Below are 16142 nucleotides of genomic sequence, written 5' to 3' on the forward strand. Positions count from 1 at the left end.
TTCTTTAAAGCATCACCAAATGTGACTCATCACTAGTTTCTTACTTGTCATGAGCAACACAAAAGATGCAACTAGTGCAGCTGGGGCTTCATTACACTTCCAGTACACCTTAGATCCCCAAAAATTTTAAGGGGGGTTTCTTGTTGTTTCTTCTTTTAGTGTTGTATTTTGTAATATTTCATTATTCAGAAGGTATGTCTTTTTCTCTATCTAGCATGGTCTTTTTTTCTATCCCTTGATCATCTTTCTTCAACAATATTTGTGATGTATGAAACAGATAAATGCAGTTTTCTTCCAATTACTGAGAAAACTTGCATTTCAACTACAGTACAAACAAGTTTAATTAGTTACTCTTGACCACTGTCATGGGTGTTTAGTCAATCACTTTGAAACTGGGTGTTTATTTGTGATTTATGACGGTCACCTATCATATAATATCTATTGAAAGTACAGAGAACTCAGGTATTTCAGAAAAAAATTGCCCACAACCACCAGCACAAACTTTGAATAAACTGTTCATATAGAGGTCATATGTCTCGCCTGACCGCAGCATATTCAGAAAAAGACAATCTGATGGACAGCATCATTGAAAATTAATTCAAAGTTGCTGGACCATGACAAACTGAGATGTAATGCAACTTTATAAAAAATATCATTGATCTATCACAAGTAGTTTCTATCAAACTGACTTAGGCAGAAAACTTAACATTGAAAATTGCTACTCCAAATCAAATAAAAAAACACCTATTTTGTAATCGTAATGTTTCTTAAAACTTCTTAAAAAACATAACTACAATTTGAATGTACATAAATGCAATATCTGGTCTGACAATTTGTACTACTGCACCAAAAATAAGAATATCAAAGATGTCCTTCATCAATACATTGATACAAAATGGAACTATAATCATGATAATTAAGTATAATTACTAATTTTCAACTAAAATACTGATTCTGGTATGAGCTGTACATTTCTAAAAACTTCAATTCTTAATCTTTCATTTCAAATAGCACCAGATAAAAATTAGTACAGCAATAACAAAAGGATAAACCCACATGTAAGAGAAAATATTACCTTGTATATTGCAATATTGAAGTCTGTAAATTGGATTATATCCATTATACATTTGGAAGCAAGCTTATATTCTATGAAGTAATACGAATTCACAATTTTCAGATTTTTTAAAAAGGTGGTTGTTACTTTTTCTGAGATGTTTGATTCAATGTCCAAGTTGTGTCTAAACCTTTTTTTTTAACATAAAAAAAACTGTACACCTAAGGTATAATGTTAATTGCTTTGAAGTTTTTCATCTAACAGTTCTGAAACAAGTAAAAACAAGTAATAGCAAATTTCTTAAAGACTTAAATCTCATCCTAAAATAGATATTCGAATATCACAATTTACAAAGTTTTAAATGGAAAATAAAGAATCTATTTTTGCAGATGACGACTTAACATTACAATAAAAGGATGAGCCATTTATTGAAAAACAAACATAATTTACACTTTGGGCAGTAGGTTTAGATTTTAATTATTTTTTAATGTTCAACAAAAAGTGACAACAATCAATACCAGTAGTGTTCAAAAGGATCGTCGAATGCTTCATAATCATCATAGTAATCAACCCAATGATCCGAAAGGTAATCATCATCATTTGAGTAATCGGTACACTCATCCTCATCGGGAGGATACTCAACATTGTACAAAGCCTGACTACGTCTGGAATGATACAAACAATGTGGACACTTAATATGGCACCTAACGTCTGTAACAGGAAACCTGGCAATACAAATAGCACTTTGCATTAAGGCTTGCGGCATATCTTCTAGCTTTGTCCATGATTTTGTTCTATATGTATATTTGTATGCAGTTTCCAAAGGTTTTTTCGTGGAATGGTCTTTTCCACCAAATAGGAAAAAATTGTTTCCATCAGAAATGCTTGCAAAATCTGTCCTTGCTGGGTCTTCCGGTGGGAATGGCAGGACTTGATCAGCGATAGGTTTCCATCTCCTGTCGTTTAAATTAAACCGCCTAGCATGGAACTTTCCCATTCTACAAACAGTGATGTCATTTCCTATGGAAAACATATGGGTTTCAAATATCGAACCCTTAGAATGATCACACCTTCTCTGACTTCGCACATCATAAACAATAAATTTGGCATAATGACGACTTTTCTTGACTTTAATGCCATGCTTCCATGCCAATACACATATGTGAGTGTTATTTATCACATGAACATTAACCTGAGTTGAAGGATTGCTGTGGAACAACTGACATTTTATTTCACTTTCATTTCCATCTTCTTTCGCTTCTAAAAGTACAGACTGCTGGCTCGAAATAACAGCATACAATCTGCTGTTACATGCTATAATTTTCTGAAGTGAAGCATTCAAATAAGCCTCTGGTACATTAATTTTGAAACTTGTCCAACTCTTGTCACTGATTCTGAACTTGTAAATGTAAAACATTGTGCTGTCGTGTGTATGCTCTGTATCAAACACGTATAAATGTCCTGAATTATCGTAAGTCAACAATGGCCTTCTCATCTGATGAGGTAGCGGAGCTATTTCCGTCCATCTTTGGTCCTGAATCACATACCCATAAATATTACTAACAGCTATGGAATTGATGATGGATGAAAAATGATGGAAGAAGTTATTTACATACACACTGTGACTACAACCACCTGCTACAAGTATAACATCCCGCTGTCCAGTTTCCTGGAATGTCAAGCCTTTTGACAATTTAGCTCGGAGAATGTGAGCTTTACAGTCTTCATGTCTGCTAACCAAATTGTTTTTCTCCAGAATTGTTTCTATAACTTGTTTAGACATTTGTAGCAGATCTAATGCACAAAACACTTCACTGAAATAGTGAAGTCTATTTGCCTCATCATGTTTTACCCATCTTAGGATGAAATTAAAGAATTCTTCCTGCGGAATGTATGATAAGGTCTGATCCATAATAAATGCCAGAATAGAATCATGGGTAAGTGTTAGAATGTCATCTTTCTTCATGACATCAGGTAAATGTCCCCTGAGAAAGTCATAAGTTTTGTTATAAATATCAAGGTCATACTGACTACACAGCAGACAAATTTGAACACAGTTGTCAACAGTGACCTCCACAGAGAAGAGGTAATCACGACATGCTTGTTTCAAGTCACTTATCTGGAAGTATTCTGCAACTTCCAGTAAGTCCCTCACATTTTCATATGAAATTTCTACAGTTCCCACATAAAGAAAGGCTATAGCTGACCTGATGGCTGCTAATTTCCCTATATGCAGTATCACTTTACCTACAATGAAATAACAAAATTAATCAAAAATATAGTGTTTGTTTATTGGTGTTAAAAGCCAATTTCTGCAACTTTTATGGCTTTTATCATGGTGGCCATTTTTATACGACCGCAAAAATTGAAAATTTTTTGGTCGTATATTGGTATGACGTTGGCGTCGTCGTCGTCCGGCGTCGTCCGAAGACACATTGGTTTTCGCACTCTAACTTTAGTTTAAGTGAATGGATCTCCATGAAATTTTACCCTAAGGTTCAATACCACGAAAGGAAGGTTGGGATTGATTTTGGGGGTTATGGTACCAACAGTTAAGGAATTAGGGGCCAAAAAGGGGCCAAAAATAAGCATTTTTGTAACTTTCAGACAATAACTTGTGTGTAAGTGTATGGATCTCTCTGACATTGTACCACAAGGTTCCATATCACAAAGGGAAGGCTGTAATTGATTATGGGGGTAATTGCCTCAAAATTTTAGGAATTAGGGACCAAAAAAGGGGCAAAAACAAGCATTTTTCTAGTTTCATGACAATAACTTGTGTGTAAGTGTATGGATCTTTATGAAATTGTACTACAAGGTTCCATATCACAAAGGGAAAGCTGGAATTGAGTTTGGGGGTAATTGCCCTAAATGTTAAGGAATTGGGGGCCAAAAAGGGGCCAAAAATAAGCATTTTTCTAGTTTCCAGACAATAACTTGTGTTCAAGTGTATGGATCTCTCTGAAATTGTACTGCAAGGTACCATACCACAAAGGGAAGGCTGGGATTGAGTTTGGGGGTGATGAATCATAAGGGGGTTCAAAAAATTTGGGGGGGGGGATTTTTTTTTTTTCTTTTAAAATTTTCCATTTTAAGTTGGTTATTTCTGATTTATATTTAAAAGCAAATAATAATGATATGGTAGGAGATACACACCAAACAGGATGTGTAAATTATTATATAATAAGTATTGTGCAATAGCAAGAAATTTTCAATTGCACAGTATTGCACAATAGCAAGAAATCTTCAATTGCACAGTATTGCGCAATAGCAAGAAATCTTCAATTGCACAGTATTGCGCAATAGCAAGAAATATCCAATAGTACAATATTGCGCAATAGCAAGAAATTGTCAATTGTACAGTATTGCGCAATAGCAAGAAATATTCAATTGCACAGTATTGTGCAAAAGAAGATACTTCGTATAAATTGCTTATTTCTTGATCAATTTCAATGGGGTTTTATTCTTGAATTCTTGGGGTTCTTTAATATGCTGAATCTTACCGTGTATTAAGTTTTTGGATTTTGGGCCCCGTTTTTAAATTGGTCCACATTGAGGTCCAAAGGGTCCAAAATTTAACTTTGTTTGAATACTTAAGTACAAAACATAATTTAAAAGGCAGTGTAAGGTTGGTAATTGAAACTCATTTGAATATCTCACCTAAACTGCTTTTAAATTATGTATATTGGAAATTTGCCAAAAACTTTATTATTAATAAATTCCATTGGAAATTTGCCAAGTACTTTAGTTTAATGAACTTCATTGGAAATTTGCCAATATAAAATGTTGCTGATGGAGCTTTTTTGTTTATCTCACCTAAACTGCTTTTAAATTATGTATATTGGAAATTTGCCAAAAACTTTATTATTAATAAATTCCATTGGAAATATGCCAATAACTTTAGTTTAATGAACTTCATTGGAAATTTGCCAAAAACTTTATTTTTAATAAATTTCATTGGAAATTTGCCAATAACTTTAGTTTAATAAACTTCATTGCATTTTTTCTAGTTTCCAGACAATAACTTGTGTGTAAGTGTATGGATCTCTCTAAAATTGTACTGGGGGGGGGGGGGGGGGGATTTTTTTCCCCAATTTTTTGGGGTTCATATTTTTTTTCTTCAAAGTTTTTGTAATCTTCAATTGCACAGTATTGCGCAATAACAAGAAATCTCCAATTGCACAGTATTGAGCAATTTCACAGTATTGGGCAATAGCAAGAAATCTTCAATTGCATAGTATTGCGCAAAAGCAAGAAATCTTTAATTGCACAGTATTGCGCAACAACACAGTATTGCGCAACAACACAGTATTGCGCAATAGCACAGTATTGCACAATAGCACAGTATTGCGCAATAGCAAGAAATCTTCAATTACACAGTATTGCGCAATAGCAAGAAATCTTCAATGGCACAGTATTGTGCAATAGCAAGAAATCTTCAATTGAAAATAAATACAAATCTTTTAACCAATTTCAATGGGATTCATTTAAAGTCTTTAATTTTTGGGGGTTCTTACCTTGTATTACTTTTTTGGATATTGGGCCCCATTTTTAAATTGGTCTACATTGAGGTCAAAAGGGTCCAAAATTAAACTTTGTTTGATTTCATCAAAAACTGAATGATTGCAGCTGTATGATATGCTGAATCTTATTGTGTATTTAGATTTTTTATTTTGGGCCCTGTTTTCAAATTAGTCCATATTAAGGTTTGAAGGGTCCAAAATTAAACTTTTGATTGATTTCAACTAAAATTAAATTTTTTGGTGTTTTTTTATATGCTGAATCTAACCATGTTGTTAGATTTTGGATATCAGACCATTCTAGGTAAAATGAATGTCCCATTTCAAATTTTTAAGCTCTTTGACCACATTTATTTTGTGTCAGAAACCTATATTATGTCAAAAATTTGATCACAATCCAAATTCAGACAGTATCAAGCTTGAATATTGTGTCCAAACTTGCCCCAACTGGTCAAGGTTCGACCTCTGCGGTCGTATCAGGCTGCGCTCTGCGAAGCATTTTATTTATTTGTGGAGGAAGTCAGAGAATCACCAACCTTAGGCAGGAAATTTGGCAAACCTTGTCAATTAATTCAAACACAACTTGGAAAGAGCTGGATTCAAACTAAAACCTCAGAATTGACATGCTGAACTATGTGATGGGTACCACATTTGGAGCAGGATCTGCCTACCCCTCATGGAGTGCTGAGATTACTACCAGTTTTGGTGAGTTTTATGTTGCTCAGTCTTTCATTTTCTATGTAGGGTTTTGTAGATTGTTTTTCTTTTCATTGTTTTTTTCCTTTTTTGCCATGGTTTTGTCTGATTCAGTTCAAAATATGAATTTGATTGTCACTATGGTATCTCCTGCTTATTTTTTTTACTACTCTGCGACTGAGATCCAAATTTAAAATATTCAATTTAGTCATAAACATGTTTTAGATGTCAAAACATATTCATGAATATCAAATCAACAAAAGTCAGTTTTCCTTTAAGTGTATATATATGGGCTTTTCTGGATTTCCATTCTGACATTATAATAAATTACATGTATGTTTCATAATTATAATACGTTATTATGATTGGTTAACAGCAATCTTGCGTCATTCTGAAATTAACCTTCATTTCAAAATGAAATGCAACATTCATGATGACACGAGCTTCCACAATAAAGTGCACAGGTAAATAAAAGAATAAATGTGGATAGTGTCCACATGTGGACACAGATGATGCCCCCGCTTGCATATCATATAGGTATAAAGGGACATAACTGAAGAACGGTAAAAGTGTCGCCACCTAATTTCGTACTTAATCTGTATTATGTAGTAATAAGCATTGGGTATAAGTTTCATAACATTTGGTTGAGGCAAACTAAAGTTAGAAAACGGAAACAAAAATTTGTACTCGATCTTATTTTTGTGGTAATGAATATTGAGTATAGGTTTCATAATGTTAGGTTGGGGCAAACTTAAGTTACAGAATGGAAACTAAAAATTTTGCAATCTTTTGATTTATAACGGGGCATAACTCAATAATGGTTAAGGTGACATTACCCAAATTCGACTTGATCTGTGTTTTATCAGTGGAAGTCAAAATTAAACATTGCATTGTATAAAGCATTGATTGTAGTTGATTCAACTATAATCATGGACAAAGGAAGACAAATCTGATTTTAAAAATTACTTGATATTTAGAAGAAAATAAAAATTTTGCAATTTTTCCATTTATAAAGGGGCATTACTCTAGAACGGTTAAAGTGACGCCACCAAAATTCAAACTTGATCTGTGTTTTGTGGTAATAAGCATTGTGTATAAGTTTCAATATATTTGGTTGAGGCAAACTAAAGTTAGAGAAGGGAAATACCCAAATTTGTACTTGATCTGTGTTTTGTGATAATAAGCATTGTGTATAAGTTTCATAACATTTGGTTGAGGCAAACTAAAGTTAGAGAATGGAAATGATAAATTCAGCAATTTTCCATTTGTAAAGGGGCATAGCTCTAGAACGGTAGAAGTGACGCCACCAAAATTCAAACTTGATCTGTGTTTTGTGGTAATAAGCATTGTGTATAAGTTTCATAACATTTGGTTGAGGCAAACTAAAGTAAGAGAACGGAAACCAATTTTGGGAGGTATGTACGTACAGACGGACAAGGGTAAAACTTAATGCCCCCTCCGCTACGGCGGGGGCATAAAAACTTGATAGAAATGGTGTTATAAGTATCGAATGCTTCTTTTAGTAATTTTATAGGGTCATAAAAGCGTTGACTGTGCACACAGTTTAAGAATGAAGCGCTTCCATACAAAATGTACTTCGGTCAACGCTTTTACACCTCAATAAATTTACAATAAAATGCTCCGCAGGGCGCAGCTTGATACGACCGCAGAGGTCGAACCCTGAACAGTTGGGGCAAGTATGGACACAACATTCAAGCTTGATACAGCTCTGAATTTGGATTGTGATTAAATATTTGACACAGCATAGGTTTCTGACACAGAATGAATGTGGTCTAAGAACTTAAAAATTTTAAATTGGACATTCACCTATTATGGTCCAATATCCAAAATCTAAATACATGGTTAGATTCAGCATATCAAAGAACCCCAAGAATTCAATTTTTGATGAAATCAAACAAAGTTTAATTTTGGACCCTTTTGACCTCAATGTGGACAAAGTTGATAATGGGGCCCAAAAATCAAAAATCTAAATACATGGTTAGATTCAGCATATCAAAGAACCCCATATATTCAATTTTTGTTGAAATCAAACAAAGTTTAATTTTGGACCCCGATTTGACCAACTTGAAAACTGGGCCCATAATCAAAAATCTAAATACATGTTTAGATTCAGCATATCAAAGAACCCTAAGAATTCAATTTTTGTTAAAATCAAACTAAGTTTAATTTTGGACCCTTTGGACCTTAATGTAGACCAATTTGAAAACGGAACCAAAAATTAAGAATCTAAATACACGGTTAGATTCGGCATATCAAAGAACCCCAATAATTCAATTTTTGATGAAATCAAACAAACTTTAATTTTGGACCCTTTGGACCTCAATGTGGACCAATTTAAAAACGGGGCCCAAAATCCAAAAACTTAATACACGGCTAGAATCAGCATATTAAAGAACCCCAAGAATTCAAGAATAAAAACCCATTGAAATTGGTCAAGAAATAAGCAATTTATACGAAGTATCTTCTTTTGCACAATACTGTGCAATTGAATATTTCTTGCTATTGCGCAATACTGTACAATTGACAATTTCTTGCTATTGCGCAATATTGTGCTATTGGATATTTCTTGCTATTGCACAATACTGTGCAATTGAAGATTTCTTGCTATTGCGCAATACTGTGCAATTGAAGATTTCTTGCTATTGTGCAATACTGTGCAATTGAAAATTTCTTGCTATTGCACAATACTTATTATATAATAATTTACACATCCTGTTTGGTGTGTATCTCCTACCATATCATTATTATTTGCTTTTAAATATAAAACAGAAATAACCAACTTAAAATGGAAATTTTAAAAGAAAAAAAAAAGGAAAAAAAGAAAAAAAAGGAAAAAAAAAAAATCCCCCCCCCCCAAATTTTTTGAACCCCCTTATGATTCATCACCCCAAACTCAATCCCAGCCTTCCCTTTGTGGTATGGTACCTTGCAGTACAATTTCAGAGAGATCCATACACTTGAACACAAGTTATTGTCTGGAAACAAGAAAAATCCTTATTTTTGGCCCCATTTTGGCCCCTTATTCCTAAACGTTTTGGGCAATTACCCCCAAACTCAATTCCAGCTTTCCCTTTGTGATATGGAACCTTGTAGTACAATTTCAGAAAGATCCATACACTTACACACAAGTTATTATCATGAAACTAGAAAAATGCTTGTTTTTTGCCCCTTTTTTGGCCCCTAATTCCTAATATTTTGAGGCAAGTACCCCCAAAATCAATCCCAGCATTCCCTGTGTGATATGGAACCTTGTGGTACAATTTCAGAGAGATCCATACACTTGAACACAAGTTATTGTCTGGAAACTAGAAAAATGCTTATTTTTGGCCCCTTGTTCCTAAACGTTTTGGGCAATTACCCCCAAACTCAATTCCAGCTTTCCCTTTGAGATATGGAACCTTGTAGTACAATTTCAGAAAGATCCATACACTTACACGCAAGTTATTGTCATGAAACTAGAAAAATGCTTGTTTTTTGCCCCTTTTTTGGCCCCTAATTCCTAATATTTTGAGGCAATTACCCCCAAAATCATTCCCAGCATTCCCTGAGTGATATGGAATCTTGTGGTACAATGTCAGAGAGATCCATACACTAACACACAAGTTATGTCTGGAAGTTACAAAAATGCTTATTTTTGGCCCCTAATTCCTTAACTGTTGGTACCATAACCCCCAACCTTCCTTTTGTGGTATTGAACCTTATGGTAAAATTTCATAGAGATCCATTCACTTAAACTTAAGTTAGAGTGCGAAAACTTATGTGTCTTAGGACGACACTGGACGACAACGACAACGCCAACGTAATACCAATATACGACCGCAAAAATTTGCGGTCGTATAAAAAGGAGCATTCAATTCTTAAATGAATATTGAGAACCAACATGAGCAAGGATGTATAAATACTTGAGGAGCTATATGACCAAATCCTGAACTGTTGGATATTCTTTTATGACAAATCAATTTAACTTAGCTTTAAGATGTGACATTTGGTTTTTTGTAACTATCTTGAATTTAATCTTAAAGCAATAGGCCTTTGTCATAGATGTACCAAAAATTTGTCCAGAAACAAAAATATTATAAGCATAGTTCAATTTTGTGACAACTCTGCTAAAAATTCTGTAAACTTTATTGTTATGTGCAGCTAAAGGATGTTAAACATGTTAAATGAGATATTCAAAAAATACATTTCAAGCATACAAGAATTAATGTTCTTTGTGATTCTTATTTTAACTTTTTGTAGAGACAATTTTAATACCTGATACTTTTTCATCCATCCCACTATCATATAAGGACTGAAAGTAGGGACAGGATACCAGTACATTCCAGTGGGCCTTCACTTCCTGTAAATTAAAACAAAATATGTAGCAGGTACACAATACCCTCTTCGGAATATTCTTGATTTATAATCTTATCAAACATACAAATTTTTAATATCAGAGTGAATTATTTACATACACATGATTCACAAGCATACTCTGTTAAAATCAATTTGGTAAGACTCAAATGAGGGGCCTGATGGGGGGGTCTCATCACGATTCACGGGTTGATTTTTTTGTCAATCACAATTCACAGAAAATAAATTTCCATGATCACAGATCATGAAAATATAAAAAAAATAAAATGCTTCGCTGGGCGCAGCTTGATACGACCGCAGAGGTCGAACCCTGAACAGTTGGGGCAAGTATGGACACAACATTCAAGCTTGATACAGCTCTGAATTTGGATTGTGATTAAATATTTGACACAGCATAGGTTTCTGACACAGAAAGAATGTGGTCTAAGAACTTCAATTTTTTTAATTTACCTATTATGGTCCAATGTCCAAAATCAAAATACATGGTTAGATTCAGCATATCAAAGAACCCCATATATATTCAATTTTTGTTGAAATCAAACAAAGTTTAATTTTGGACCCCAACTTGGACAAACTTGAAAACTGGTCCCATAATCAAAAATCTAAACACATGTTTAGAATCAGCATATCAAAGTACCCCAAAAATTCAATTTTTGTTGAAATCAAACAAAGTTTAATTTTGGACCCCAACTTGGACCAACTTGAAAACTGGTCCCATAATCAAAAATCTAAACACATGTTTAGATTCAGCATATCAAAGAACCCCAAAAATTCAATTTTTGTTAAAATCAAACTAAGTTTAATTTTGGACCCTTTGGACCTTAATGTAGACCAATTTAAAAAACAGGACCCAAAATTAAAAATCTAAATACACGGTTAGATTTGGCATATCAAAGAACCCCAATAATTCAATTTTTGATGAAATCAAACAAAGTTTAATTTTGGACCCTTTTGACCTCAATATGAACCAATTTGATAGCGGGCCCACAAATAAAAAATCTAAATACATGGTAAGATTCAGCATATCAAAGAACCCCATATATTCAATTTTTGTTGAAATCAAACAAAGTTTAATTTTGGACCCCAATTTGGACCAACTTGAAAACTGGGCCAAAAATCTAAAATCTAAATACATGTTTAGATTCAGCATATCAAAGAACCCCATATATTCAATTTTTGTTGAAATCAAACAAAGTTTAATTTTGGACCCAACTTGGACCAACTTGAAAACTGGGCCCATAATCAAAAATCTAAACACATGTTTAGATTCAGCATATCAAAGAACCCCAAGAATTCAATTTTTGTTAAAATCAAACTAAGTTTAATTTTGGACCCTTTGGACCTTAATGTAGACCAATTTAAAAAACGGGACCCAAAATTAAAAATCTTATTACACGGTTAGATTTGGCATATCAAAGAACCCCAATAATTCAATTTTTGATGAAATCAAACAAAGTTAAATTTTGGACCCTTTGGACCTCAATGTGGACCAATTTAAAAACGGGGCCCAAAATCCAAAAACTTAATACACGGTTAGATTCAGCATATTAAAGAACCCCAAGAATTCAAGAATAAAACCCCATTGAAATTGATCAAGAAATAAGCAATTTATACGAAGTATCTTCTTTTGCACAATACTGTGCAATTGAATATTTCTTGCTATTGCGCAATACTGTACAATTGGCAATTTCTTGCTATTGCGCAATATTGTGCTATTGGATATTTCTTGCTATTGCGCAATACTGTGCAATTGAAGATTTCTTGCTATTGCGCAATACTGTGCAATTGAAGATTTCTTGCTATTGTGCAATACTGTGCAATTGAAAATTTCTTGCTATTGCACAATACTTATTATATAATAATTTACACATCCTGTTTGGTGTGTATCTCCTACCCTATCATTATTATTTGCTTTTAAATATAAATCAGAAATAACCAACTTAAAATGGAAAATTTTAAAAGAAAAAAAAAGGAAAAAAAGAAAAAAAAAAAAAAAAAAATCCCCCCCCCAAATTTTTTGAACCCCCTTATGATTCATCACCCCCAAACTCAATCCCAGCCTTCCCTTTGTGGTATGGTACCTTGCAGTACAATTTCAGAGAGATCCATACACTTGAACACAAGTTATTGTCTGGAAACTAGAAAAATGCTTATTTTTGGCCCCTTTTTGGCCCCCAATTCCTAAACGTTTCGGGCAATTACCCCCAAACTCAATTCCAGCTTTCCCTTTGTGATATGGAACCTTGTAGTACAATTTCAGAAATATCCAAACACTTACACACAAGTTATTGTCATGAAACTAGAAAAATGCTTGTTTTTTGCCCCTTTTTTGGCCCCTAATTCCTAAAATTTTGAGGCAATTACCCCCAAAATCAATTACAGCCTTCTCTTTGTGATATGGAACCTTGTGGTACAATGTCAGAGAGATCCATACACTTACACACAAGTTATTGTCTGAAAGTTACAAAAATGCTTATTTTTGGCCCCTAATTCCTTAACTGTTGGTACCATAACCCCCAAAATCAATCCCAACCTTCCTTTCGTGGTATTGAACCTTATGGTGAAATTTCATGGAGATCCATTCACTTAAACTAAAGTTAGAGTGCGAAAACCAATGTGTCTTCGGACGACGCCGGACGATGACGACGACGACGACGACGCCAACGTCATACCAATATACGACCAAAAAATTAAAAATTTTTGCGGTCGTATAAAAATCTGTAGAAAAACGGATCACGAAAGCGAAAATGCGCCGATCACGAAGAACGAAAATAACCCATCAGGCCCCTCTCAAATGGTTGTGTTGAAATACTACAGGTTTGTATTATAAAGGCCATCTAAATGGTAATGACACTAGTATTAAATATAATCTAGAGAGAATCTATTTGAAGGCTTGTATGGAAAGGTGATATATCTATAATGTCTACTGATTTCTATATACTAGTATATCAAAAAAATTAAGGAAACTAGCTTCCCCCCAAAAAAAAACATTTCAGAAGGACATGTAGCTCTTACGATGATTATAGATTACAGTTGATTGGTAAATTACATTGATTGAGAAACTGACCTAAGTGCTAATCTTTTTGTTGAACAATAAACCATGAAAATAAGGTCAATCCCAGGGATCACATTACTGTAAAATCAAAGGAAAACTAATGTCTTTAAATCTGTTAAGAACACAAGAAAGAAAGGGTGAGTTTTTAGAGAGAGGCATTGGCCCTTCAATATATTACTATTTGATCATTTGTACTCTCATTCATTTTTAAATGGTTTTGCTTAAAACAAATCCAATACACTTAATGTGTGTAGAACTTGCAGATCTGTTTCAGACAGCAATTTGTGCATTAACATGCAAAGAGACAACAACCCGACCAAAGAGCAGATAACAGCCGAAGGCCACCAATGGGTGTAATCATGAAGACTAGCTGAAAAATGAATATTTGATTCCACAGAGGAATGAATCAATTACAAATAAAAGTACTTCAGCAAATTTGATTTACAGCCGATTTCAACGAGTGTGTAGCTAAAGGTAGAATCTTTGGTTAGCTTCCTTGCTAGCTCAACCATGAAATCATTATTAGGTAAGGCACATCCAGCCTTTGGGTGGAATCAATAGTTAAGCAGAGAACCAATCAGAATTAAGTGATAGAATATAAACATTGTAAATCTAGTTTTACAAGTCAGTTTAAAAATAAATGCGAATATAGAAGATTTTAGTTCTAAAAACTATACATATATATGAAGGAAAGACACCAAGACCATAACAATGTTTTTTGCATGCACCTAAAGACACTAATTAACTAAACTGCCTATTCACGGCGTAAATATTTAAAAAAAAACGTTACTCCGCTTCTAATTTATTGTAATAAAAAGATTTTTTAATTCAATCAAAGACTAAGAAATGAAATTTTATTTGCAAAGTAGTCTAGGTAAACCTTTGTATGAAACATACATATATTATAAATAATAAACAGGCCATTGATATAAATGTTTTCATTGGATGTTAAAATGGTGCTTTGCTCCTCCCAATCTTAAGGTAATAATTATTTCATGGTTGAGCTAGCAAGGAAGCTAACCAAAGATTCTACCTTTAGCTACACACTCGTTGGAATCAGCTGTAAATTTTTACATATATACTTACAATATCTCCCACCATCAGGGTAACATCACAGAATTCAGTTTGAGATGACATCTGATCATATAAATGTTGCTGCAACTTTAATGCATGGGAACTTTTGTTCCCCATATTTCTGGGGTATGCTTGAAAATCCATTTTACTGGCTGTAGACCTGTAAAGAGTAGAAACATTTATTGCAAAATTAGATTCAGCAGTGATTCTTTAGTACCAGTATGTCTACAACCTATCAAATTGCACTTCCAAATAACAACTCAAGTAACTGAAATTTTACTAAAAATTACAATGTAAAAGTTCACTATCTAGGATTCTACAACTCATTTCAACTTTGTATCAGTGATGTGTATTCTTTCACATAATCAAACAACCATGTCAGTTAAAAAAAAATAACAATGTGTATAAGCCAATCAGAAAATATACTGATTGCTGTGATTATAGTTTAAGAAAATAAATGTGAAAAACCTCAACTTTAGTGTTTTTCACCTATATCTGATGAAATTTCTTTCAAACACAATATTTGCTTTGAAATATTTGAAATATCAGGGTTTTTTTATTACCCTAACTCTTGATGTCAAATCTAGGTGTTGGGTGAGATATTTGTAAGATATGTGGGAGATGTGCATCAAAATGGATCAGACTTCTATCTAATATTTACATTCAAGCAATCCAAGTGTTAACAATTACCAGTTGGTAGAGTTTCAGAACACATGCTTTCACCTGTTTCAAAATAGGATACTACTGTCATTTTAAATTATTTCAATAAATTATTAATAAACACAGCTTCAATTTTTTCACAGTAGGAAACATAGCTGTGCTGATGAAAGCATGGCAACTGAAATTTGTGTCCGCTTCTTTAAATATCCATGGGAAAATACAGAGGCTTTTTCATTTTTTGGCTGTAAATTGTAATGTACTCCTAATATTACAGTCGTCACAGCAAATTGCCAAAAACAAGAATACTGAATAGCATTACACAGGAACATATATACTGCCTATAGATTTACTGTTCCCAGGATAACAAGACGTTATGATTTTTTGGACAATTTAAGGTAATGATTTTATAATAAAAATCCTTGGTAAAGGTATATCGTTAACATCTTTACAAGACTTAGTAAGACTGTGCTTGTTCAATTTATTGGGTGACAAGCATTGATATGCTTCATTCGAATCTTTTGTTTACGTTGAAAGCAAAAATCAAGTAATATATGTTAATTACAGTGTTTTAATCACCGTGTAATTTGCGAAAGTGTTCTTCAGCTCATCGAGCTCTCCGGCTCACATCTAAATTACATTGGCATAATACAGAACGTACGATTGGACAAATCTGTAATTTCAGCCAATAGAACGTTGTTTAATATATTTT

At 33.5% G+C, this 16142-nt stretch overlaps 1 protein-coding gene and 1 long non-coding RNA gene across 2 annotated transcripts; both read right to left on the bottom strand.

Moving 5' to 3' along the window:
• Nucleotides 1–745: 745 nt before the first annotated feature.
• On the bottom strand, nt 746–16076 carry LOC127698797 (kelch-like protein 21). The gene is made up of 4 exons (XM_052202477.1): nt 15996–16076; nt 14786–14933; nt 10546–10630; nt 746–3301 (listed from the first exon to the last, which is right to left on the bottom strand). Exons 2-4 carry the CDS (start codon nt 14915–14917, stop codon nt 1566–1568), a joined length of 1953 nt encoding a protein of 650 aa, XP_052058437.1. The 5' UTR covers nt 14918–14933; nt 15996–16076; the 3' UTR covers nt 746–1565.
• Nucleotides 10896–13377, bottom strand: LOC127698841 (uncharacterized). The gene is made up of 2 exons (XR_007980969.1): nt 11987–13377; nt 10896–11464 (listed from the first exon to the last, which is right to left on the bottom strand). It is a non-coding gene; the product is annotated as an uncharacterized LOC127698841 (long non-coding RNA).
• Nucleotides 16077–16142: the final 66 nt, after the last annotated feature.

This window comes from Mytilus californianus, unplaced genomic scaffold, assembly GCF_021869535.1.
Source record: "Mytilus californianus isolate M0D057914Y unplaced genomic scaffold, xbMytCali1.0.p SCAF_4, whole genome shotgun sequence".
In the NCBI taxonomy this organism is placed as follows: Eukaryota; Metazoa; Mollusca; class Bivalvia; order Mytilida; family Mytilidae; genus Mytilus; species Mytilus californianus.

Bases quoted from the DNA above. Each gene is read 5' to 3' on its own strand.
- LOC127698797 (XM_052202477.1), bottom strand. From the start codon at position 14,917: ATGGATTTTCAAGCATACCCCAGAAATATGGGGAACAAAAGTTCCCAT. The intron at 10,631-14,785 runs GTAAGTATATAT...TTTAATTTACAG, and splicing joins CCCTGATGGTGGGAGATATT to GAAGTGAAGGCCCACTGGAA. The intron at 3,302-10,545 runs GTATTAAAATTG...ATTTCATTGTAG, and splicing joins GATGGATGAAAAAGTATCAG to GTAAAGTGATACTGCATATA.